A 26,756-nucleotide genomic window follows, 5' to 3' on the forward strand; every position below is an offset into this window, starting at 1 on the left:
CAGAATGGACTTCCCTTCACAAGTGATTTTCAAGACTGTAAGGCAAACTTTGCCGGCCTATGTTTAGCTAAATTAGCAGGCAGAAGAGAGCTCCATATTCTAAATGGGGCATTCTATGGCGATCATCCAGGCGAATACACCTTTATGTCTGGGAATAGAATGAGCACTATTGATTATATGTTGGTATGCAATTCTCTGTTACCTCTGATTAAAAATTTCCAAGTGTTCCCATACTTGGAGGGTGACCATCTACCTCTATGTCTGCAGAATCTACAGGCTGTGCTTTCTGTTCAGGCAAGGTAGGACAGATATTTGGGAAGTGGTAGGCTGGCACACAGAGACAGCCCCGCCAGCTGAGAGGGCAGGATCAGTGCGGCTGCTGTCTCCTCATCTGAGGCTTGGCTCCCCAAATAGAAATTGCACTGCAATTGTATGAGTGACATGAATTTCTATGCTACGTGAAATGTGTATGAGCCAGTTTGGTGTAGTGGTTAAGTGTGCAGACTCCTATCTGGGAGAACCAGGTTTGATTCCCCACTCCTCCACTTGCAGCTGCTGGAATGGCCTTGCGTCAGCCATAGCCCTCACATTGTCCTTGAAAGGGCAGCTGCTGTGAGAGCTCTTTCAGCCCCACCCACCTCACAGGGTGTCTATTGTGGGGGGGAGAAAACAAAGGTGATTGTGAGCCGTTCTGAGTCTCTGATTCAGAGAGAAGGGCGTGGTATAAATCTGCCGTTGTCTTAGCAGTAGAAAAGGATATTCCTAGTGGATCATATGCTGAACATGAGTCGTCAATGTGATGCAGTGGCTAAAAAGGCAAATGCAATTTTGGGCTGTATCAACAGTAGTGTCCAGATCATATGATGTGATGGTATCGCTTTATTCTGCTCTGGTAAGACCTCACCTGGAGTCTTGTGTTCAGTTTTGGGCACCACATTTTAAGAAGGATCTAGACAAGCTGGAAGGGGTCCAGAGGAGGGCGACAAAGATGGTGAGGGGTCTAGAGACCAAGTCCTATGAGGAAAAGTTGAAGGAGCTGGGGATGTTTAGCCTGGAGAGGAGGCGGCTGAGAGGTGAGAGGATCACCATCTTCAAGGACTTGAAGGGCTGACATATAGAGGATGGTGTGGAATTGTTTTCTGTGGCCCCGGAAAGTTGGACCAGAACCAAGGGGTTGAAATTAAATCAAGAGAGTTTCCGGCTCAACATTAGGAAGAACTTCCTGACCATTAGAGCGATCCCTGAGTGGAAGAGGCTTCCTCAGGAGGTGGTGGGCTCTCCTTCCTTGGAGGTTTTTCTACAGAGGCTAGATGGCCATCTGACAGCAATGAAGATCCTGTGAACTTAGGGGGAGGCGTTTGTGAGTTTCCTGCATTGTTCAGGGGATTGGCCTAGATGGTCGTGGAGGTCCCTTCCAACTTTATGATTCTTCTATGAAGTGCAGGTGAACCCTCAAACAGTCTGAAGCCAGTGCATCGAAACCAACCCCCCCCCCCCCAGTGTTTCATGTTTCGGCTCCATGCCCGTTGCCGGTTACCATGGCAGAGCAGCCACGTCCTCGCCTGCAAGGGAGTCACCAGAGGCTCCGGGGTCTTGCTTTGCTCTTTGCTTGCTGGCCATCAGCCCACCCAGATGTCAGGCTAATGAAGGCTTCCGGTGCAGCAGCAGCAGCAGCATTCAGTGAGCCTGTCCACCGTAATTCAAGGCTGCGGCGTGATCTATGAAGTGCACGCAACAAGGAAGGAGGCACTAGCTGTTCAACTCTGGGAGTTCTTCGGGGAAAGGACCATTGTGAAGGCACAAACAAAAACACAAACACCAAGCCCTGTTCCTAGAAGATTACAGCACAGCCCATGAAATTATAATAATTGGTCTGGAGGTGGAATTCAGCTTCTGAGTGGCAAAAAACGGCGAACACAGAAAGTGGAGCCCAAGCCAGAAGCTAATGAGAGTGCAACGTGTAGCTTATTAATTGCAAGCAGATCCTGCCTCAGAATTGCATTCTGCAAAAAATCAAGGCCTTTTCTAAGTATTCCAAGTGACCTTAAAAACAGGGCTTTGTGTGCAGATGGCAAGGACTCATTGGTTCATTTGCTGTAATGGCTCTGAGCTCTGCAGTTTCTCCTTTATGGGCAGCACACTCCCCTGCGAACTTCTCCTATTCAAGCTCTCTCAGAATACATTTAAATTCTATACCAAAGTTCCTGGCGAACCATTCTCTAGTGAACTTCAATAGCTCCAGCTGGTGCCTGACTAAAGTTTACTGTTTGTTCAGCAAGAGCAGCAGTTAGTAAATCCAGAAAGCGAGGAATAGGCCAAGGCGTTCTCCATCTTTTACTAACTTCAGCCAATCCCTGAGACACCCCCCATCTCTACACACACACCTGGCAACAGGGTGCAGTTAGCCCTAAGCATGGAATTCAGCTGTTGCTGCTGCTTCTTTGACCGAGACTGTGGCCACTTTGGATTATACGTTATGCCTAAATTTTACAGTCTGCACATATGTGAATGGAGCTTGTTTGCATAATTTTCCCCCTATACATCCTTCAGTATTTTTTTTCACTATTTAGGCTAGTCAGAGAAGGGAGCCATCCACCTCTAACTTGTGACTGCCCACTGCTGTAAGTATCTTTGCACAGATGTGAGGCTCACAACTCTCTTGATGAAATCTGAGATTCTCAACCAGCTGAATTCTGTGCTTTTCAGCAACCCCAGGAACTCTGGCGCCTCAAAAGCCAAGTCTCACCCTCTTTAGTGCCTCGAGAACGACCGTAGAAGTCAAGGCAACCTGGGCTCACCTGAAGCTCCCCTATAGTGGATCAGACCCTTCATCTGTCATGGTCAGTCTTGTCTACTCAGACTGGCAGGGGCTCCAGTTTGGTGTAGTGGTTAAGCGTGCAGACGCTTATCTGGGAGAGCCGGGTTTGATTCCCCACTCCTCCACTTGCAGCTGCTGGAATGGCCTTGGCTCAGCCATAGCTCTAATAGAGAGTGAGTTTGGTGTAGTGGTTAAGTGCATGGATTCTTATCTGGGAGAACTGGGTTTGATTCCCCACTCCTCCACTTGCACCTGTTGGAATGGCCTTGGGTCAGCCATAACTCTGGCAGAGGTGGTCCTTGAAATGGCAGCTGCTAGGAGAACCCTCTCAGCCCTACCTACCTCACAGGGTGTCTGTTGTGGGGGGAGAAGACAAGGGAGATTGTAAGCTGCTCTGAGACTCTGATTCAAAGAGAAGGGCGGGGTATAAATCTGCAGTTCTTCTTAGGTTCAAAGACTCTTATCTGGGAGAACGGGGTTTGATTCCCCACTCCTCCACTTGCAGCTGCTGGAATGGCCTTGGGTTAGCTATAGCTCTGGCAGAGGTTGTCCTTGAAAGGGCAGCTGCTGTGAGAGCCTTCTCAGCCCCACCCACCACACAGGGTGTCTGTTGTGGGGGGAGGAAGATAAAAGAGATTGTAAGCTGCTCTGAGTCTCTGATTCAGAGAGAAGGGTGGGGTATAAATGTGCAATTCTTCTCCTTCTTCCCCAGGGTATCAGGCAAAGGTCTTTCAGGCTCTTGTCTGAGCCTTTTTAAACTGGTTATTCCAGGGACCTTCTGCACACCAAGCAGACGCTCTGCCACTGAGCCACAGTCCCTCTGGCCCCCTCTCTGTTGGGGGTTCACTGGACATCCTCTGGCAAGCCCCTTCTTCACCGTCTCCCCCCAATCTGTAACAGGGGGATCCCTCACCTACTTCTACCAGGGGACTGAGATTGACTGCTGATTAATGCAGAATTGCTCTGAATGCTTCAAAGAACAGAAGGGGCCGGTATTATTGACCCAAATGGTCAAGGAGAAGCAGTGCAACGACAGACAAGAACGGAACTCCCGGCCATTCATTTCGAAGGGCTGCGCACAACAACAGACGCTGGTGTTTACCCTTTGGGAGGGCTGGAGGGCCAACCACAATGTGACTCAAAGGGAAACCTGGAGCTGACCTGTCTTTCCTTTCTCTAGCCAGAGGTGAGAGCGCTTCCCTGTCACCAGCAGGGGGGACTGGTTTCTCCCCACAGTATGTATAGCTGAGGGCTGTAGGAAGAAGGGACTCAGGAACTCTCTGAAGGGGGGGGGGGAATGCAAGCACTGCCTCTGGAGCACATGCAGAGGGCCATTCTGCACAAAGGCCGGGATGAACAACTGGCTCTGCTAGAAAAGGACTGCAAGGAAGGAAGGTGAGACCATCTTGAAGTTATGGGATTTTTTTTTATTTTTATGGGTTTTTAAATTATTTTTTTTTACAGGCTACTGTTGTACCCGTTGCTAAAGCTGCTGATTCTGCCACAAACTATAACAGAAATTTCCCAGAAGTTGAGTCAGTTCCCCTCCTCATTAACTGCCTCTCTGCCTTCCAAACCAACCAACGGCCTTGCATTTGCAGCAGACGGAGCCTGACACGCAGCTACATGGGTCTGACCAAGGAATGAAGAAGCCGGGAGTCCACCGACCACTGGAATTGCCCTGTACAACGTGGCCTCTTCTGGAGCTTGCTCCACCGCGGGCAGCACTTTAACCATAGAGGTCGTCATCGTTGTCTTCGCTGTAAACATTCCCGCCGCCGCCGCCTCCTGTCCCTTGGCTTGGTCCGGCACCACCTTGGCTACCTGATGGGAATCTGCAAGGAGCAGCCCAGAGAGAAGAGAAGAGAAGAGGCGCAGTGAGAGATCACTAGGGAACGTCACGGCAACACCATCACAAAGAGTACGGGATGAAGAAGGTGCCTCCCTGAGAGGCCTCCTAGCCCCAGCATCCCCCTCCCAGAAAGCCAGTTTGGTGCAGTGGTGAAGTGTGCGGACTCTTATCTGGGAGAACCGGGTTTGATTCCCCCCTCCTCCACTTGCAGCTGCTGGAATGGCCTTGGGTCAGCCAGAGCTCTCTCAGCCCCACCCACCTCACAGGGTGTCTGTCGTGGGGGGAGAAGATATAGGAGATTGTAAGCCGCTCTGAGTCTCTGATTCAGAGAGAAGTGCGGGGTATACATCTGCGGTCTTCTTAGGTTCAAAGACTCTTATCTGGGAGAACGGGATTTGATTCCCCCTCCTCCACTTGCAGCTGCTGGAATGGCCTTGGGTCAGCCAGAACTCTGGCAGAGGTTGTCCTTGAAAGGGCAGCTGCTGTCAGAGCTCTCTCAGCCCCACCCACCTCACAGGGTGTCTGTCGTGGGGGGAGAAGATATAGGAGATTGTAAGCCGCTCTGTGTCTCTGATTCAGAGAGAAGGGAGGGTATAAATCTGCAATTCTTCTTCTCCCCACCATTTCTCACCCTTACACCCCTCATTTCAAAGGGTCAGGAACAAACCTGGGGAGGTTAAACTTGCCCCCCCCCACCTCCACACAAACCTCCCAACCTCTTACGAAGACAAAGAGCCAGAAAAGAAAAAAAGAGACCTCCCCGGAGAGGTAGGCTGAAGGAGGCCAGGGCGAGAGCACATCCCAGCAATGCTCAACACAGGCAGGGAGACAAAGAGATACCAAAAGCAGAGGGAGGACGGCCACCAAATGTGGCATCTTGGCAGCTCATCTTTATCACTCAGTATCCACCCTGCTTTGTCCATTTTGTTGTCCACTATGAGACGGCCAACGCCCAGTGCTGCACAGGACAGCAACAGTTGCACGAGGCAGAACAGCATGGTTTGTTCCATTTCTCTGACATTTCCCCACAAGTGCACAATTACCGAGCAGCTGCCCCCAGGACAGAAAGAGCCCCTTGGGGAGAGCTCATCCAAGCCCCCGTGGTTACCTGAAGCTACCGAAGCCCCGACTCTGCTGTAGGGTCTGTGCAAACATCTCGTATTTGCGGATATCGTTGTCGCTGACGGAACGCCGGGCAAAGCGCATGGCCTCCTCAAAGTGATCGCGCCGGATCTCGGGCACTGGGTCCTCCTCCTCCACTTCCTAGAGCGGAAGAGTCACAGCTTCACCCTGAGCTCCGCTGCAGCCCCAAGCCCCACCGGCCCAGGCCCCCTGCTCACCATGGCTGAAGGGTTGGTCTGCCTCTCGCGCTCCCGCTTGATCTCGCTCTCAATCGCCTCCCGGATGGCCAGCTTGCAGGCTCGCTGGCAAATCTCTGTGAGGTCGGCTCCCGAGAAGCCGTTGGTCATTTTAGCCAGGAACTCCAAATCCACATCCTGCGTAAAAGAGGGAGGCGCCACATCACACATCCTTCCCCAGCCAACAGGACAAGCGACTCCTTTAAGCTCTCCCGCGACAGCAGCAAGAGGCCTTCCTACCGCTCACCGATGATCTGAGAGATCGGCCAGCCAGACCTGAACTTATGTGCCTCTTAGTATGAACAGCATTCCACTCTGCTCCAGCTGAGGAAGGGGTCCCTAGGCTTGAGCTTCGGAGGGAAGCAAACTAAAGCACTCTTGGCGTTCTGTACGGCAGCATTAGTCTATTCTGCTCCCTTCCAGCAGCCAGAACCACATTTCACTATAGAGCAGGGGTGGCCAAGGGTAGCTCCCCAGATGTTTTTTGCCTACAACTCCCATCAGCCCCAGCCAGCATGGCTGATGGCTGGGGCTGATGGGAGTTGTAGGCAAAAAACATCTGGAGAGCTACCCTTGGCCACCCCTGCTCTAGAAGCTAGACCTCTCTGGTAGGATTAGGATGCAGAATGGAGTTGGCAGCCTGTGACTGGGGTGGAGAGATGGGAAATTCAGGGGGGAAGGACCGTCTTCTCTTCCTCTATTCTAGACAGTTTGTCAAAACACAAACCCCACAAATTTTGGGCCCTCTGGAAAAACTCCTATGAAACATTTTGTTTGTAGAAAACCGAGGCCTTTATACTTTCAAACTCAAAAAACATACCAAATAGTACAATTTTATGTGCTAATTTATAAACGATGCAGATTTTTTAGATAAAGCAGTAATATAAATTCAGAGCCGATGTGTACTGCATATATTTAAGCTCCCCATTCCAGAATTTCTTTTTTCATTTTTAAACAGAAAAAAAACCCATTTTCCCCCTCAAGGCTTCAAATTTGCAGCCAAGTGAGCATCAGCTGAGCGGCCCCGTGGCGCAGAGTGGTAAAGCAGCAGTACTGCAGTACGGTGGTCTGAACTCTCTGCTCACGACCTGAGTTCGATTCTGGTGGAAGCTGGATTCAGGTAGCTGGCCCAAGGTTGACTCAGCCTTCCATCCTTCCGAGGTTGGTCAAATGAGCACCCAGCTTGCTGGGGGGAAAGTGTAGATCACTGGGAAAGGCAATGGCAAACCACCCTGTAAAAAAGTCTGCCGTGAAAACGTGAAAGCAACGTCACCCCAGAGTCGGAAACGACTGGTGCTTGCACAGGGGACCTTTCCTTTTCCTCGAGCATCAACTGGCAGTAAACAGATTCACAGTTGACAAATTTTGTGCAAACACAGCAAAGCCCTACAGAGAAAGACAAATGCCGCATTCTAGTGGAAGAAACCGCCCCCCTCTCACTCCCCCCAGTCACATCTTCTAAACAGATGGGCCTACAGCAAGCTTTTGTCTAAACACTCGCTGGCTTTCCCCAGAAGCAACACGCACATCTGCGTCGGCACAAACTTGCCTTTGCTACAGGCGACTTGCGCAGGTTGGCCTTGAGGATGGCCACGCGGGACTTCTCATCTGGCAGGGGGATGTAGATGAGCTGGTCCAGGCGCCCAGGTCGCAGGATGGCCGGGTCGATGATGTCCGGCCGGTTGGTGGCTCCGATGATGAAGACATTCTTCTTGGTCGACATGCCGTCCATCTCTGTCAGGATCTGGTTGATGACTCTGTCTGCAGCACCACCGCCATCGCCAATGTTCCCACCACGGGCCTTGGCAATGGAGTCCAGCTCATCGAAGAACAGCACACAGGGAGCCGCTTGGCGGGCCTGCAGGAGGAGGGCAGCTCAGTCTGCAGCACTCTCAATCAGGCAGCCTTTCCCAGGGACCCTAAGCGCCTGCAGGCATTTATTTCCTTTGGGGGAGCCCCAGCCACAGGAGGACTGCTTCATTCATTACACCTGGTCCTCTAAACAGCTCCCCATCTGGGAATTTCTGCCGGCCGTTCTCTACCAGTCCACTGGCTGGCTTTCAATACCCACCAGGCCTAAGGTGATGGATCTACAGTGTATTGTTGGAACTCTCTGTCTGGGGCAAGTGATGCTCTGTATTCTGGGTGCTTGGGGGGGGGGGCAACACTGGGAGGACTTCTAGTGTCCTGGCCCCACTGGTGGACCTCCTGATGGTGCCTGGGTTTTTGGCCACTGTGTGACACAGTGTTGGACTGGAAGGGCCACTGGACTGATTCAATAGGGCTTCTCTTATGTCCTTATGTGACACAGAGTGTTGGACTGGATGGGCCACTGGCCTGATCCAACAGGGCTTCTCTTAGGTTCTTATGTGACACAGAGTGTTGGACTGGAGGGGCCACTGGACTGACCCAACATGGCTTCTCTTATGTTCTTATGTCTGGGGCAGTGATGCTCTGTATTTTTGGTGCTTGGGGGGCAACGGAGGGCTTGTAGTGTCCTGGCCCCACTGATGGACCTCCTGATGGCACCTGGGTTTTTTGGCCACTGTGTGACGCAGAGGGTTGGACTTGATGGGCCATTAGCCTCATCCAACATGGCTTCTCTTATGTTTTTTATGTCTGGGGCAGCGATGCCCTGTATTCTTGGGGGGGCAGAGTGGGAGGGTTTCTAGTGTCCTGGCCCCACTGGTGGACCTTCTGATGGCACCTGGGTTTTGGCCTCTGTGTGACACAGAGTGTTGGACTGGATGGGCCATTGGCCTGTTCCAACATGGCTTCTTTTATGTTCTTAGGTCTGGGGCAGTGATGCTCTGTATTCTTAGTGCTTTGGGAGGGGCAACAATGGGAGGGCTTCTAGTGTCCTGGCCCCAGTGATGGACCTCCTCATGGCACCTGGGTTTTTTGGCCACTGTGTGACGCAGAGGGTTGGAATGGTTTGGAATGGAATGGGTGAGCCATTGGCCTGATCCAACATGGCTTCTTTTATGTTCTTATGTCTGGGGCAGCGATGCCCTGTATTCTTGGGGGGGGCAGAGTGGGAGGGTTTCTAGTGACCTGGCCCCACTGGTGGACCTTCTGATGGCACCTGGGTTTTTTGGCCATTGGTCTGATCCAACAGGGCTTCTCTGATGTTCTTATGCTCTTACTTGCCTTCAGGACCGCAGACTGAGAAGCCTCTATAAGATGGACAAGTTTACAGGACTTCCAACAAAAGCATGAGGAAACTATGAACTGTTTTCAGGTACAAAGTCAGGCCATGCCCAGAGCCTCTGCCAGCAGGGCAGGCAGACTGAGAGAAGCACTGCTGCCAGTTGTTAACATCTGAAATCCTGCTTTAGTTTGCCTTCAGGTATCAACACTGCTCCATTCCTGGGGCCTCAGGAAATCTGCACGTGAGATCCAGGACTGGCCCAAGATACAGCCAAGTGGTTTGTTTCAGTTGCAATGCATTTTTCTATTGTATGTGATTATACTTTTTTCCCCATAGTAATCCATTTTGTGTCTCTTTGGATAGGAAAGCAGGGAACGTTTTAAGTAACAACTAGAACTTTGAATGCTTCACTGTCTGACAGGGCTGTAGCCAGATGAGCCTACAGAATCCACAGCACCCCCGCTGGCTACGGCCCGGCTGTCTAGTAAAGGAAACCATTTCTCAGCTTCCAGAGCATCACAGAAAGCAATCATGAAGATAACAGAACTCAATAGAACTTTCCTGATTCCTTTCTCCACCCTGAGCCTCAACCAGAAAAGCCAATGATAAGTAAATGTAAATAAATAAGCATCAGTGTTAAAGCTGCTCCCTAGAGGATGACAGAAGTTCTGCTGTTTGAATCAGGCCTCTTATCCAGCTCCCTGGCAGATAACCTGCCTGCATCGATGTTTCAGACGCAATTCAAAGTCTATTTGTGGACTTCCCCGCCACAAGGGGGAAGCAGTCATCTCTACAAATCTAAAGGAGACTGTAAAAATCGGAAGATCGGTTTGGCAACAGCACAACCCAAGACAAAACACAGGGCACAGTAGTGACACACAGGCAGCTTTATAATCGAAAACTGACCAATAGAGAGATCTTGGGGGGGGGGGGGTAGAGAACTCACTGAAAATGTCAAGACAGTGTGTGGTTGCAATAAAAAAGGCCAACGCCATGCTGGGAATTATTAGGAAGGGAATTGAAAACAAATCAGCCAGTACCATAATGCCCCTGTATAAATCGATGGTGCGGTCTCATTTGGAGTACTGTGTGCAATTCTGGTCACTGCACCTCAAAAAGGATATTATAGCATTGGAGAAAGTCCAGAAAAGGGCAACTGGAATGATTAAAGGACTGGAACACTTTCCCTTTGAAGAAAAGTTGAAACGCTTGGGACTCTTTAGCTTGGAGAAACATCGACTGTGGGGTGACATAATAGAGGTTTACAAGATTATGCATGGGATGGAGAAAGTAGAGAAAGAAGTCGTTTTCTCCCTTTCTCACAATACAAGAACTCGTGGGCATTTAATGAAATTGCTGAGCAGTCGGGTTAGAACGGATAAGAGGAGGAACTTCTTCACCCAAAGGGTGATTAACATGTGGAATTCACGGCCACAGGAGGTGGTGGCGGCTGCAAGCATAGCCAGCTTCAAGAGGGGGTTAGATAAAAATACGGAGCAGAGGTCCATCAGTGGCTATTAGCCACAGTGTGTATGTATATGTGTATATATATATAAATTTTTGGCCCCTGTGTGACACAGAGTGTTGGACTGGATGGGCCACTGGCCTGATCCAACATGGCTACTCTTACGTTCTTATGAAAAGAAAAAGATATTCAAGGGAGTCAAATTTTCATGCAACTAAAAATGGTAACAGAACTGTGAAACTGGTAGAAAAACAGCAGAAACACAAACATCTGAAGTCCAGCTTTGGTTTGCTCCTCCTGCCTCCAGGTATCAACAGTGCTCCAACCCTGTGGCCTGAGGCAATCTGCACATGAGATCCAATTACTACTATATTATAAAACCCTGATATGCCGACAGAGCTTAAAATAGCACAGACTGACCAGGAATGGGGCTGCAGCAGACAGTTCTATGGAAGTGTGTGGCCGTGGTGAAAGACGATTCCAAGCTGAAGGTTACTGGGAAAAGGCCTGAAGTTAAGACCACCTCATTGATCATGCAACAGAAGGAACCCTCGCCTTTGTAAGAACATAAGAAGCCAATATGGATCAGGCCAATGGCCCATCCAGTCCAACACTCTGTGTCACACAATGGCCATAACCAAAGTGCCATCAGGAGATTCACCAGCAGGGCCAGAACTCCAGAAGTCCTCCAACGAGCACCAAGAAGACAGAGCATCACTGCCCCCAGACAGAATGTTCCATTTATACCTTGTGGCTAATAGCCACTCATAGACCTCTGCTCCGTATTTATCCAGTTCTCTCTTGAAGCTGCCACTTCTTGTGGCAGTGAATTCCATGGGTTAATTACTCTTTGAGTAAAGAAGCACTTCCTTTAATCTGCTCTAAACTGGCTGCTCGTTAATTTCATGAAGTGCCCAGGAGTTCTTGTATTGTGGGAAAGGGAGAAGAGTACTCTTTCCTCTGCCTTCTCTATCCCATGCATAATTTTGTAAACCTCTATCATGTCACCTCTCAACTGTTTTTTCTCCAAGCTAAAGAGCCTTAACTTCTTTAGCCTTTCTTCGTCTAGAAGGTGTTCCATCCCGTTAATCATTTTAGTTGCCCCCTTTTGCACTTTTTCTAATGCTATGTTTTCTGGGGTGTGGTGACCGTAGCAGCACACAATATTCCGAATGAGGCCGCAACACAGATTTATACAGGGGCATTATGGTACCGACTGATTTGTTTTCAATCCCCTTCCTAATAATACCCAGCACAGCATTTGCCTTTTGAATTACAGTCGCACACTGAGTCAGCATTTTCAGTGAGTTATCTACCATGACTCCAAAATCTCTCTCCTGGTCAGTCTCTGCCTAGTTTGCACCCCAGCAACATATATTTATAGTTTGGATTTTTGCCTCCAATGTGCATTACGCTGCACCTGCCCACACTGAACCTCATCTGCTGCACCGATGATGCCCTGTAGAGCCGTGAGCCAAAAATACACCCGGAAAATACTTTATTGATATTTTCCAGGTATTATTTTAGCTTTCCAAATATATCCAATGTTTCTCAGAAACCCGCATCCCACCCAGGAAAAAATCCTGAGAAAGCCTCAGATATATTCAGTAATTTTGCATAGATGTGAACAATGTGGAGAGGCAGGAGCAGATTGCTGGCACCACTCAGCTGTTTGTCAGACTTATGCAGCCCCTTTAACTTTTGCCAGACTTATGTGGTCCCTTTAACTTTACGGGAACTGCAGAAACTAGCCCAAGGATTGGCCAGGGAGGTGGGGAGCCGAATGCTGTGGCTGGTGTCTTTTGCAGGATGGTTTAAACTGGGCTGCAAGAGAAACCAGCCCAAGATCAGCTCAGTTGGTGGGGAGCGGAGAGCTCTCTGATGGCTCGTTTCTCTGCTGCCTTCTCCTGCCACCCACAGGAGAGGGCAGCCCAGCCTGCAGGGAGGGGAGGGGGCAGCCCCCTGCAGGCACAGCTCTGTGCTACCTTCTCCTACAGTTCAGTTTAAACTGGGCTGAAGGATAAGCCAAGCCAACCCCAGGATAAGGCTGGCATTTTTTAACTGGATCTGGGATTTTTTTGGAAATCCCAATTTTTTAGACCTGAACTGAAAAATACCAGTTTTTTCTTTCTTTTTAAATTGCACACCCCGAAAACCCAGTTGCCCAGCCTCAATCGATCCCTCTTGAGCGCTTCACAAACCCCCTTGGTTCTCACCAACCTGAACAAGTTAGCGTCATCCACAAACTTAGCCACTTCATGGCTTACTCCCAACTCCAAATCATTAATGATTAAGTTTAATCCACAAGAGGACTTGTCCCCCTCTTGTCCCCTAATTGCTGAGTTTATTTGGAAGCCTTCACAGGCTGCCATCTTCAACTGATCAAAAGCATTGTGGCGACAAGCCAAAAGCCCACCCACCCTGCTCCTCCTACTTGTCAGAGAAGCTGCTCACTATGTCTGGACCCTTTCAGCGCTAAAGCTGTTGAAGGACCTTAACGCCTGGTTGAGAGGTATTATCCTGAGTATTCCTCATCGTGACGGGCTCTCAAGTCACCAGAAAGGCATACTTATCACTCAGCCCCAAACATAAGAGTTTGTCTTGTTTCCAAAGTCTGTGGCATTGAGGGAGGGAACACACGAAGATGGCTATTGGCCAGCTTCACATCTGTCAAGAACATAGACAGCCTGAATCAACTGAAAAGTCAGGCCAATTCACAGACTGCTCTATAGCAGGGGTGGCCAACGGTAGCTCTCCAGATGTTTTTTGCCTACAACTCCCATCAGCCCCAGCCATAGGCCATGCTGGCTGGGGCTGATGGGCGTTGTAGGCAAAAAAAATCTGGAGAGCTACCGTTGACCACCCCGGCTCTATAGCAACTGCAATTAGTGACAATCGAACAAGCTCTCCATGATTATCGCTGATTAAAACAGCTACCATGTCATGCTGCTAAGATTCTAAGAAGGATCTCACATGAACATATGAAGCTGCCTTATACTGAATCAGACCCTCAGTCCATCAAAGTCAGTATTGTCTACTCAGACTGGCAGCGGCTCTCCAGGGTCTCAAGCAGAGGTTTTTCACACCTATTTGCCTGGACCCTTTTCAGTTGGAGATGCCGGGGATTAAACCTGGGACCTTCTGAGTACCAAGCAGATGCTCAAACCACTAAGCCACCGTCCCTCCATCTCATATGCCACCAGTGGAAATGGACAGCTGTCCACGGATTTAGCACTAGAATTCCTCTGTAAATTCAAGAGGCAGTTCGCAGAAACTTACCTTGTCAAAAATCTCGCGCACGTTGGCCTCAGACTCTCCAAACCACATAGTAAGCAGCTCTGGGCCCTTGATAGAGATGAAGTTGGCCTGGCATTCGTTGGCAATGGCTTTGGCCAGCAGTGTCTTCCCACAGCCAGGAGGCCCATAGAACAGCACCCCCTTGGAGGGAGTCATGCCAAACTTGAGGAATTTGTCAGGATGCTCTACTGGGTACTAGGGAAAGAAAGAGTACATTTGTGCCATATTTCTGTGCCACCTTGCTGCTCTGAGAGAAAGAGATCCTCATCAAGTGGGACTGTGCCCAACAGAGACAGGCACAGCTGCAGAGGACTTGGAGACTGCCTGGCAGCAAATAAAGCTTGAGGCACAACAGCTGGCTAAAGCAAGATCTCTTCCCCTCCCACCAGTACTTTACTTCCGTGCCTCCTCCACAGCAGAAGCCCCAAGGACTCCATGGCAAGGGGTCCTGCAGGTGGGGGAAAGCTAGCAACTAAGCCATTCCATGCCAAACACAAAGGCATACCATGGACATGAAAGCCATAGAAATAACCCTGTGATTGAGGGGGGGGGGGGGTGAGATGTCCATGTGCACAGAAAAACCGACATCTTGATGCACACTGTTTGAAGCCGAACATTAAGGCACTGCTCCCAGGACTTTTGAAAAGCCATCCCACAGCTTTTAGAAATCATACAAAGCAGACAGCTATTGTTCCTGGGAAAGGAGTCAATTCAAGCCTAGAGGGTACATGACAGGTCATCTGAGTTTGCTGGCAGGGATAAGAACAGAGGTACTGAAAGAAGAAACACTCAGCTGCCAAGAGTGTACAGCAAGCCCTTTGCTGCCCTGGTAACCAGAGGGGTGTGCAACAACCCACCCCACCCCAACCCTGTGCCATTTTTAATCCAGCCTGGTGTCGAGATTCAGAGTGGCAGAGTCCGATCTGGAGAGCTGAGTTTGATCCCCACGCCCCCTTCTCCCCATGAAGCCTTAGGGGTGACCTTGGGACAGACCCTGTTCTCTCAGCACTCTCTCAGCCTCACCTAACTTCACAAGGTGACCGCTGTGGGGAGGGGTAAGGAAGGCAACTGGAAGTTGCTTTGAGCTTCCTTATTTAAGTGGGGTATAAAGAACTTTCCTTCCTCTTCTTAATCTAGCCTCCTCCTTATAGCCTCCTCACACCTCCAAGATGACGCTTAGAGAGATCTGGTTATCGAGTTCCAGGGAGCTTATGCCACACAAGGGTCAATCTGTATTTATGACCTCCTGGGAGTTTCCGCCTTATTGGGCCTGGGGCTATTTCAGGCACTCGTCAAAAGGGAGCCAGGTGCCTTTTAAATGCACAACACCTGATCAGAAAGTGGCTTTGTTGAATTTATTTACAAGAGGAAAACCTGAACTTGCAAAAGGGGAAGGAAAAGAAAGCAAAAAGTGAGAAACACGACAGACAGGAGGGAACATGAAAGGGCTGAAAGAGGACACTCGAGAAGGGAGAGGGAGGAATCAGGAAGTGGGGAAGCAAAGAAACTTATTGGTGGGCTCCACTTCAGAAATCACCGTTTTACAGCAGGGGTGGCCAACGGCAGCTCTCCAGATGGTTTTTTCCCCCTACAACTCCCATCAGCCCCAGCCATTGGCCATGCTGGCTGGGGCTGATGGGAGTTGCAGGCAAAAGAAAACCATCTGGAGAGCTACCGTTGGCCACCCATTTTACAGGAATGGGAGGTCCTGTGCTACAGAGTTAAAGAAAATTTTGCACTCTGAGTTTTTTTGTGACTTGAAGTCATCCACACCGATTTCCACATAGCTGATGTAAGCAACACTCACAAGGGCTCCCTGCAAAATCAAAAACCTCCTCCTGGCCTTTATGCCAGTTACTGTGCTGTCCCTGGCGCCAGCAGCCCTCACCTGTACAAGCTCTTGAAGTTCCCTCTTGACGTCTTCCAAGCCTCCGATGTCCTGCCAGGTCACCTGTGGCACCTCCACCACCGTCTCACGCAAAGCTGAGGGGTTGCTCTGGCTGAGGGCCCACTAGTGTTGGCAAGCAGAAAGGGAGAGCCCGCGTGAGTTTCAGTGCACACGTCTTCTCAGCGCGACCCTCCACGCCCAGGCAGCGGATCCATGCATCTGGCTTACCCTGAAGTCATCCATAGTCACAGCCAGCGAGTTCATCACTTCGGCATCGATGGTCTCGTCTTCCAGGTCAATGAGGTCCATCTTCTTCCGGATGGCCTGCAGAGCGGCCTCTGAGCACAGCGCGGCCAAATCTGCGCCGACGTGGCCGTGGGTCTCGCTGGCCACCTGAAACAACACAGCCGTGACATGACCAAGCCAGTGTGCCACGCCCTTGTTCCTTGCGGAAAGAGGCGACTGATGGCTGTGCCTGAAATAAGCCTCCTCTTATTGCGCTTAGAAGTACTTAGGATACATTTGGTATTAACGAGTTCCCTTCCCCCTCGCTGAGGACCGCGGCTGTACCACACAGCTCTAGTTCTCACCTATCAGCAACAGCAGTAGGATCTGACCTCCTCCTTTAAACCACTGAATGCCTTGTGGCAGGACAGAGTGATGGAAAGGAGGTGGTTCTTTCAGAGATGCTGTAATCACCAAGAGCTATTCATTTTTTTGGGCACTGGATGCATCCTTTCATGAACATGCCCCCCCCCCACCTCGGAAAATTAAACAGGACATTTTGTATACAGGTATGCCCTTAATTCCAATGCATTCCGTACTAGGCAGCGCGTGTTGGTATAACTGCCACATTGTTTGACCCAGGCAGACAGTTCTGGAGTCCCACCCCCTGCCACCTTCAAGCTAATCTGTCCCAAGTCTCACTCCCGGTTTGAAGTAATTTTTCTTGTATTGACATAAGGGGCATCTTCTCCGAATGCCATCACCCACCTGCTCTAGATCGACATCATCAGCCAGTTTCATGTTCTTGGTGTGGATCTGCAAGATCTCCAGGCGACCAGTAGCATCGGGAATGCCAATATCCACCTCCCTGTCAAAACGACCTGCGGGACACCAAAGCACAGGCAGCCATTCAGTTCTCTGGGTGCACGGTACAACAAACCCTGTTCTAAGCATGCGCACGCACACACTCATCTGGACTATCAAATGTGCTCTACAGTCAGGGGAAACTGAGGCCCAATTAGACAGGTTACAGGACAAGGATGTACATCACGTATGTCGAATCCACACATCTAATACAACTGAATAAAAGGAGAAAGTACTGAATAATGAAAGAACAACTCAAGTGCTGTTTTATTATGCTACCTGTCCTGTGGATTTGGAATGTTTATGTATTAGCACAAAAATGGCAATCAGGGAAGAATTTGCATGTATCTGGATTCTCCATCCAGCACAAATAGTGGACAGGAAAATATGCCAGATACTCATCTCAAAGTCAACCTTTAGAAAACCCTGGAACATTATAACGCATGATCCAAGAGGTTTACTCCTGTAGTTCAGAGTAACAGCACCAAAAGTGATGTGTGTGGATTATGTGTACCTTGGGCTAAGGCTAGGAAGAAGAGGGACGGAGGATGTGACATCCCTCAACTCCAACAACTGAAACCTTCGCTGTTCTCTTTCCAAACTGAGTCTAATTCATCCTGACTGTCTGTGTCTCCACAGCTTTGGAGCTACAGGTGGCTCTCTGATGAGACACTGTGATTAGGATGCTTACCTGCATGATTATACACAGCGACCATTCAGAGAAGTGTTGTTAAAGGATTGCCAAGATCACTTCAGGTGTACAAAACCTGTTGTGGTGGCCACTTACAGCTCACAGTTGGAATCAATCCAACCACTGGGGGTGACATTTAGAAGACTGCAGATTTATACCCTGCCCTTCTCTCTGAATCAGAGACTCAGAGCAGCTTACAATCTCCTCCTTTGATTCCCCACTCCTCCACTTGCAACTGCTGGAATGGCCTTGGGTCAGCCATAGCTATCGCAGGAGTTGTCCTTGAAAGGGCTGCTGCTGTGAGAGTCCTCTGAGTCTCTGATTCAGAGAGAAGGGTGGGGTATAAATCTGCCATTCTTCTTCTTTCTTCTTCTTCTCTATTTATTTGCTTAAATTAGTTATGGTGGTGGAAACAGTTGTCAAGTAACAGCCAAACCATGTTGCTTTCACATTTTCATGGCAGACTTTTTTATGGGTGGTTTGCCATTGCCTTCCCCAGTCATTTACACTTTACCCCCAGAAAGCTGGGTTCTCATTTTACCAGCCTCAGAAGGATGGAAGGCTGAGACAACCATGAGCCGGCTACCTGAACCCAGCTTCCACTGGGATCAAACTCTGGTCGGGAGCAGACAGCCCAACCATGTTGACCTCATAGTTTTCAACGAAGAGACATACAGAGGCAGTTTCACATTGCCCACCTCCGTGTAGCAACCCTGGACTTCCTTGGTCACCTCCCATCCAAGTACTAACCAGAGCCAATGCATCTTAGCCTGGGCCCTCCAGGGTAGGGTAGAAGACAAACCCAGTTAACTTGCCATTGCTAGACTCTGTGCAGCAGCCCTGATGTTCCTCCGAGGTCTCCCTTCCACGTACTGACCTAAGACAACTCTGCTGAGTTTCTGAGATCTGATGAACACTTTCCCTATGAAGAAAGGTTAAAACGCTTGGGGCTCTTTAGCTTGGAGAAACGTCGACTGCGGGGTGACATGAGAGAGGATTACAAGATTGTGTCTGGGATAGAGAAGGCAGAGAAAGACTTACTTTTCTCCTTTTCTCACAATATGAGAACTTGTGGGCACTCAATGGAATTGCTGAGTAGTCAGGTTAGAACTGAGAAAAGGAAGTCCTTCTTCCCCAAAAGGGTGATTAACACGTGGAATTCACTGCCACAGGAGGTTGTGGCGGCTACAAGCTTAGCCAGCTTCAAAAGGGGTTTGGATAAAAATATGGAGCAGAGGTCCATCAGTGGCTATTAGCCACAGCATATTATTGGAACTGTCTGGGGCAGTGATGCTCTGTATTTTTGGTGCGTGGGGTGTGTGTGACGCAGAGTGTTGGACTGGATGGGCCACTGGCCTGATCCAACATGGCTTCTCTTATGTTCTTATGTGACACAGTGTTGGATGGGAGGGGCCATTGGCCTGATCCAACATGGCTTCTCTTATGTCCTTATGTGACACAGAATGTTGGACTGGAGGGGCCATTGGCCTGATCCAACAGGGCTTCTCTTATGTTCTTATGTGACACAGAGTGTTGGACTGGATGGGCCACTGGCCTGATCCAACATGGTTTCTCTTGTGTTCTTAAGGAGTTGCATGACTGAGGCCACGGACCGGTTAACAGGCCACAGACCAGTACTGGTCCACGGGCCAGGGGTTGGGGACCCTTGCTCTAGATGACAGCCCTTCAAGGACTTGAAGATGGTGATCGCATCACTTCTCAGTCACCTCATCTCCAAGCTAAACATGCCTAGCTCTTTCAACCTTTCTTCATAGGACTTGGTCTCCAGACTCCTCACCATCTTCATCGCCCTCCTTTGGAGCCCTTCCAGCTTGTCTAGATCCTTCTTAAAATGTGGTGCCCAAAACTGAACACAAGACTCCAGGTGAAGTCTTACTTCATTTGATTTGGACACTATACTCTGTTGATACAGCCCAAAATTGCATTTTCCTTTTTAGGCACCGCATCACACTGTTGACTCATGTTCAGCGTATGATCCACTAAAGCCTCTAAATCCTTTTCACACATACTACTGCTAAGACAAGACTCCCCCATCCTATAACCATGCATTGGATTTTTCCTACCTAAATGCGGAACTTTACATTTATCCCTGTTAAAATTCATTTTATTGGTTTTAGCCCAGTTTTCCAGCCTGTCAAGGTCATCCTGGATCCTGTTTCTGTCTTCTTCTGGGTTTGCAACCCCTCCCAATTTAGTATCATCTGCAAATCTCATAAGCATTCCCTCTATTCCTTCATCCAAATCACTGATAAAGATGTTGAACAAAACAGGCTCCAGGACAGATCCTTGAGGCCCTCCGTGCCTGTCCCTCTTTCCTGCCATGCTGGACACCACAAACACTTGGGACAGGAGACTGCAGTCTACCGGCAGGCTTTCTGTCCTAGAGGAGAGCTGCGTGATCGTGTTACTCAAAGAATGCTGCAAGCAGCAAGAAGAGCTAGCTGAAGAGGAGCCCAGCACACGGCTATAACCAACGTCTGCCCTGTTAGAGGGAATAATTGCAAGATTACCAAATCGCCGTAGTGCTGGATCAATGCTGTTCGGTCTGTTGGTGGCAGCCATGACAATCACATGTGCTCGCTGCTTCAAGCCATCCATCAGCGTCAGTAGCTGAGACACAATGCGCCGCTCCACCTCACCGTGTGTCTGTGAAGAGAACAGCCAATGGTTCAAAGGTCTTTTAGGGAAGGGCAAAAGACACATGGCAAGAGCTGGGCTGGATCCCCATGAGAACACAAGAGATGATCTTAACATCCAGATCCAACCGCAAACAACTTCTCACCCACAACAATACAGCATCTCATCTGAGCACAGCTTGCAATAAACCCAAGTGCCAACTTTGCTGCCACATACACCCAAACAACACAATCACTGGGCCTAACAACATTAACTACACAATTTCAGGCTCATTCACTTGTTCATCTTCCAACATTATATATGCCATTAGATGCCAACAATGCCCTTCCGTTCTCTACATAGGGCAAACAGAACAAACCCTATGCCAAAGGATAAATGGACACAAATCTGACATTAGGAATCACAGAACTGAGAAATCTGTGGGAGAGCACTTTAACCTTCCAAAGCATTCAATGGGTGACCTCAAGGTAGCTGTTTTACTGCAAAGGAACTTCAAGTACAGAATGGAGAGAGAAACTGCTGAATTACAAATTATTTATGAAACTTGGGACAAACACCTCCCCAGGACTGAACAGGGATATTGTTTTTTTATCTCATTACAGATGCTAAACCCACTCTCAGTGAGTATAGCTATACATCCACAGTATTCCAATGTGTTTCTCTTTTAAAATTGTGTATCAGTATAATTATTTGTATTAACATACTCAAAATAGGGATATCGGCTGTATATCTCATTACATACGCTTTACCCATTTTCACTATATTTTATCGTATTCCTTTTTCCTATGGCAAACTAGAATGATGTTTACATGTTAAAAAGTCAATTAGGTGGACAAGAACATCACTATCCAATGTGTTTCTCTTTTAGCTGTGTTGACACTCTCAAACAGGGACTTTGGTTGCTTATCCCATTACATATATTGAACCCATCTCCCATTGCCATTGACAGACAATCTCACCTTTTGACATACTGCTGTTTTGTTGCTTTCGCAGGCTCATGCTACTCAGATCAAAAGTTTGCTTAATTTGTTAATTTTACTATTCTGTCATTGTACCATTTTACATTCTAAACCCCTGCCTACCAGATAATTTTACTTCACTGTCATTGGTTCTTAAATCTGTACCATGTTGCATTCTGGGCCACTGCCTACCAGCTCTGTATAGCTCTGCTAAGATACGTGTGGCGTTGCTCACTGTGCTGGATTCCTCGTCTGATGAAGTGGGCTTAAGAGCACATGAAAGCTTACGTTCTAAATAAGAATGGGTTGGTCTTAAAGGTGTGACTTGACTCCTGATTTGTTTAACACCCAGAAGTGAAAGAAGATGAAGAAGAAGATATTAGATTTATATCCCGCCCTCCACTCCGAAGAGTCTCAGAACGGCTCACAATCTCCTTTACCTTCCTCCCCCACAACAGACACCCTGTGAGGTGGGTGGGGCTGTAGAGGGCTCTCACAGCAGCTGCCCTTCCAAGGACAACCTCTGCCAGAGCTCTGGCTGACCCAAGGCCATTCCAGCAGCTGCAAGTGGAGGAGTGGGGAATCAAAACCCCGTTCTCCCAGATAAGAGTCTTTGAACCTAAGAAGAAGATCGCAGATGTATACCCCACCCTTCTCTCTGAATCAGAGACTCAGAGAGGCTCACAATCTCCTATATCTTCTCCCCCCACAACAGACCCACTATGAGGTGGGTGGGGCCGAGAGGGCTCTCACAGCAGCTGCCCTTTCAAGGACAACCTCTGCCAGAGCTCTGGCTGACCCAAGGCCATTCCAGCAGCTGCAAGTGGAGGAGTGGGGAATCAAACCTGGTTCTCCCAGATAAGAGTCCGCACACTTAACCACTACACCAAACTGGCTCTCCAAGAAAGTGCAGACGAAACAAAAGAAAGTGCAGATGAAGAAGTCATCAGGTTACATCTGTGGGCTGAACTTGAGTTCAGAACAGATGACAAGTCAGGCTGGGACAAGATGCTGATTTACCGTTAGTCTAGGACATGCGTACGTTGGTAGCTAATCTTACTCCAAAGCTTCATCTCACAGTAATGTCATCCAGCAACAGGCCTAGGCTGAAGGCCTTGACTCTGGCCAATACAATCCGCCAGCAGGGCAGTGGCAGACCAGGCCGGAATCGCTACTCGGTAATAAGGTTCACTGGGTGGTCTTGGGTCAGACACTCTCTCTGCCAAGCCCTTTCCCGCAGGGCTCAGTGTATGCAGGATGTCCTGGGCTCAATCGATTTCTACTTACTTTAAAAAAAAACCCCACCCAGATTTAGCGAATGACTCTGACATGGTAATTCCCCACTAGCCCAGTCATCTTGTTTCTGCCTGCTGCCTGCTCTCTCAACAGCTGCAGCCCATCAGCCCCCCCACCGTGGGCTGGGAGAATCCTCACCTTCTCTCTCTTTGGAGCGATGGCATCCAACTCATCGATGAAGATGATGGCAGGCGCGTTCTTCTCAGCTTCTTCAAAGGCCTTCCGAAGATTGCTCTCAGATTCTCCTGCCAGCTTGCTCATGATCTCAGGACCTGAGGGAAACCAGGCCACATTCAGGGGGGGGGGGGAAGAGGCAAGGAACCAATAACCACAAAAAGGTGGCTTCGCTTTTTCTAGGAAAGGTAAGCAGCACCACCAAGGAAAAATTCGTGACACTTTGGCAGCATAGCAGTGCCAGCCTGATAACTCCTCTCCATGCCACATCTCCTCAGCCCCAACCGAACATTATTTAGTTCCTGCAGACTGGCTGTATCAGTTGCAACTGAAAGACAGAAGGACCTGACTTGACTTGACAGACGGGAAAGACGGATCATTCTCTAGCCACCTGCGTCTGACTGCAATGCACACTTTTGAATACGCTCTTTAACCTTATGGTACTCGAGGTTCCCAAGGAGACGGTCTCTCTACAGACACTGGAGCACAGCAAAGCATTTCATGAGCAAACAGATGCCCAAGAGAAGGGCAAGAAGACTTCTCTGAGGCAGGGCAGGGATGAAGGAGCCTAACAGAACACCAGCAGGACGGCTGCAAGGTTGAAAAGCTAATGCGATTTTTTTGACAGTCCCAGGCACATAGTTTCACTGTACGGCGATCATCCAGGATTTACAGACCAGCCTTCAGAAACAACACCAAAATGAGGTGAAACGAGACCAGTTCCCCAGAGGGGAAGCAATGCAGCAAGGGTGCTCTTCCTCTGCTCATGAACTATCTCATACAAGCAGGGAGGAAAGGAAGCTTCCCACCAAAAATTCCTAGAAAAAACAGGTTACTCACCTGTAATTGATGATCTTCGAGTGGTCATCTGTGCAGTCACACACATGGGTTTTCCCGTCAGGACGAACCCTACCTCGGAGATTTTAAAAGCTAGCCTAGGCGTTATTTTTGGCGCGCACTCCCTTTCGCTCTGGGGAGCAGGCATCCACTGCGCATGCCTGGAGCGAGAGGGAGGCGCCCCACCCACTCAGTTTCTTTCCCCGCCGCTGACATAGTAGGTGAGCGGTTGTATAGGACCAGTAGCCAGCAGCGGGGACGGCTGGGCGGGCGTGTGTGACTGCACAGATGACCACTCGAAGATCATCAATTACAGGTGAGTAACCTGTTTATCTTCTTCGTGGTCTCTGTGCAGTCCCACACATGGGTGACTGATAAGCTGACCTGCAAGGTGGTGGGTGCTGGCACTAGAGTTGGAGAAAAGAATAATGCAAAGGTTAGTGCAACACAGTCAGCACATAACAGGCTACAAGGCAAGCAATTACTCACCAAGCCGAGACCGCCTCCTTAGTCAAAGATGGAGCGGAGCACTGCCTGTCCGAAGGATGCATCCCGCCTAGCACGAACGTCCAAAGCGTAGTGCGTGGCGAAGGTCGAAGGGGAAGACCAAGCGGCAGCGGCGCAAATGTCCTCCATGGATACACCCCTGGCAAGGGCAGATGACGTTGACAAAGCTCTTGTGGAATGAGCTCGTATGGCAGATGGGACTGGTTGCTTTGCGAGTCTGTAGCACAGCTCTATAGCAGCAACCAACCATTTTGACAGTCTCTGTGTAGATATTTTTCCCTTATTAAGGCGGCCGTAGGCCACAAAAAGTCTGGAGTCCGTACGGAACGATGCTGTTCTATCTATATAGTAAGCGAGTGCTCTTCTGACATCTAGACAGTGTAGAGCTTCTTGCCCCTTGTCCGTAGGACGTTGGAAAAAGGCAGGTAAGGTTGTGATTCTGTGTAAATGAAATGCGGAAACTACCTTGGGTAAGAAGGCAGGGTCTGGCCGCAACACCACCCTATCGTGGTGAAAAATGGTGTAAGGCGAGTCTGCTCTGAACGCACAAATATCACTTGCTCTCTTAGCAGAGGTGAGTGCGACTAATAGAGCCGTTTTCCATGAGAGAAGGTGAAGCGGTATCGTAGCCATGGGTTCGAAAGGCGGCTTTACTAGTTGGCTTAACACTAGCGATAAACTCCAGCTAGGATACATTTGCCGCAATGGTGGGTGCAAATGTAGGATTCCTTTTAAGAAGGATTTCGCTGTAGGGTGTGAAAAGACATTCCGACCCTGTACATGCGGGTGAAAAGCTGAGATTGCTGCAAGGTGCACCTTTAAAGATGAGTACGTGAGGCCTTTTTCTGACAAATGCAGTGTATATGCCAAGATTTGAGGTATGGAAGCCGAGAAAGGTCTGAAATTATGCTTGGTAGCGTAGATGGAAAATCTTTTCCATTTCATGGAGTATGACTTTCTCGTTGACGGTTTCCTCGCATTTAAGAGAACATGTCTTACTCCTTCAGGAAAGTCTGAGAACATATCCTCCAAGCCGTTAAACGAAGCCTGTTCGGGTCGTGATGGAGAACCCTGCCGTTCTGCTGAGACAGGAGGTTCTGTGCCGGAGGAAAGTGATGGTAAGTATTTTTCGACAGAAAGAGGAGGGTTGTGAACCATGGCTGGCGTGGCCACCATGGCGTCACTAGAATGCAATCTGTGTTGTCTAGTTGAATTTTCTGTATGCATCGTGTTATCAGTGGGAAGGGTGGGAAGAGGAAGTGTAGTGGACCGGTCCATGTCTGTATGAAGGCATCCCCTGCAGACTGTTGTGAGGGCGGACCTCTCATAAAAAAGATAGCACACTGTGCATTGTCTGGTGCAGCAAACGCATCTATTGAAGGGGTTCCGAATTTCCGGAATACTGGCAGAAGATATGACCTGTGGAGTGACCACTCGTGGTCGTTGATGAGATATCTGCTCAGCCTGTCCGCTTGAGCATTCTGGACGCCAGGAAGATGTACCGCAGTGAGATGGATCTGGTGAGCAATACTCCAGTGCCAAAGGTGCATTGCTCGTTTGCAAAGACGGGTGGAAGCAGTCCCTCCTTGCCTGTTTATATAAAAAACCGTCGCCACATTGTCTGAAGCAATTTGTACATGTCGGCCTTGAAGAGATGGGAGAAACGATTTTAAGGCTCTGTGAACAGCTAGAAGCTCTAAACAATTGATGTGGAGCGACTGTTCGTACGGTGTCCATTGCCCCTGGACAGTGAGTATGTCGAGATGGGCTCCCCAGCCCCACCTCGAGGCATCTGTTGTAACTACTGCTGATGGGCTTGGCCGTAAAAATGGCATTCCTGCAAGCAGGTGAGCTCGTACTGTCCACCATTCGAGTGAGGGGAGGATGTGGTTTGGAACAGTGAGGATGGTTCTTTGAGACTGGCGTTGGGGCCGAAACGCACGGACGAACCAGATTTGCAGGGTTCGCATGCGTAGTCTCGCGTGTGTTAAAACTGCCGTCGTAGCTGCCATAAGTCCTAACATGCGCTGAATGTTGAAGGCCGTTTGTTTGGGTTGTTGTATTATTTGAGTGGCCAGTGTCTGAATGGAAGATATCCTGTCTACAGGAAGGTATGCCTTGTGGTCCGTGGTGCACAAGCGAGCCCCTATAAAATGGATGTCTTGAGTTGGGGTCAGGTGTGACTTTTGTTGATTGACCTGGAGGCCCAGTTCTGCTAAGAGCGCAAGTGTCATTGAAATGTCCTTCATCAACTGTGTCTTTGAAGCTCCCACGAGGAGCCAATCGTCTATGTATGGGTAGGTTGCAATTCCGCGTTGTCTGAGGTATGCCGCAATTACCGCCATACATTTCGTGAATGTCCGTGGTGCTGTGGAGAGTCCGAAGGGTAGGGCTCGGAACTGGTAGTGGTTGCTGCCCACGGCGAAACGCAGGAACTTTCTGTGGCATTGGTGTATTGTCAGGTGGGAGTATGCGTCCTGTAAATCTACCAGTGCCATCCAAGAGTTTCGGGGGATTAAGGGCAGAATCGATTGTAAGGTGATCATTCTGAATTTTCTGTGACGGATGAATTTGTTTAGGGCTCTTAGATCCAGAATCGGGCGCTGTCCCCCATCCCTTTTGGGAACTAGAAAGTACCGGGAATAAAATCCGGTCCGATGGTACTGGTCTGGGACAGGCTCTATAGCCGCTTTGGCAGTTAAGGTGTCTATTTCTT

General features: G+C 49.3%; 1 protein-coding gene across 1 annotated transcript in view; it reads right to left on the bottom strand.

Annotated features, from left to right (window-relative positions):
- Positions 1-4,224: 4,224 nt before the first annotated feature.
- The window catches only part of VCP (valosin containing protein), a 49,154-nt gene continuing 26,622 nt past the window's right edge, over positions 4,225-26,756 (bottom strand). The window contains exons 8-17 of the mRNA XM_060236270.1: positions 22,661-22,794; positions 20,141-20,276; positions 16,823-16,935; positions 16,058-16,222; positions 15,830-15,952; positions 13,924-14,136; positions 7,578-7,886; positions 6,011-6,166; positions 5,779-5,933; positions 4,225-4,653 (exon numbers count right to left, since the gene is read on the bottom strand). Of these exons, the coding sequence (XP_060092253.1) occupies positions 4,548-4,653; positions 5,779-5,933; positions 6,011-6,166; positions 7,578-7,886; positions 13,924-14,136; positions 15,830-15,952; positions 16,058-16,222; positions 16,823-16,935; positions 20,141-20,276; positions 22,661-22,794 (1,610 nt within the window). The 3' untranslated portion in view covers positions 4,225-4,547. The remainder of the gene's footprint in view (positions 4,654-5,778; positions 5,934-6,010; positions 6,167-7,577; positions 7,887-13,923; positions 14,137-15,829; positions 15,953-16,057; positions 16,223-16,822; positions 16,936-20,140; positions 20,277-22,660; positions 22,795-26,756) is intronic.

This window comes from Heteronotia binoei, chromosome 4, assembly GCF_032191835.1.
Source record: "Heteronotia binoei isolate CCM8104 ecotype False Entrance Well chromosome 4, APGP_CSIRO_Hbin_v1, whole genome shotgun sequence".
NCBI classification, from domain to species: domain Eukaryota; kingdom Metazoa; phylum Chordata; class Lepidosauria; order Squamata; family Gekkonidae; genus Heteronotia; species Heteronotia binoei.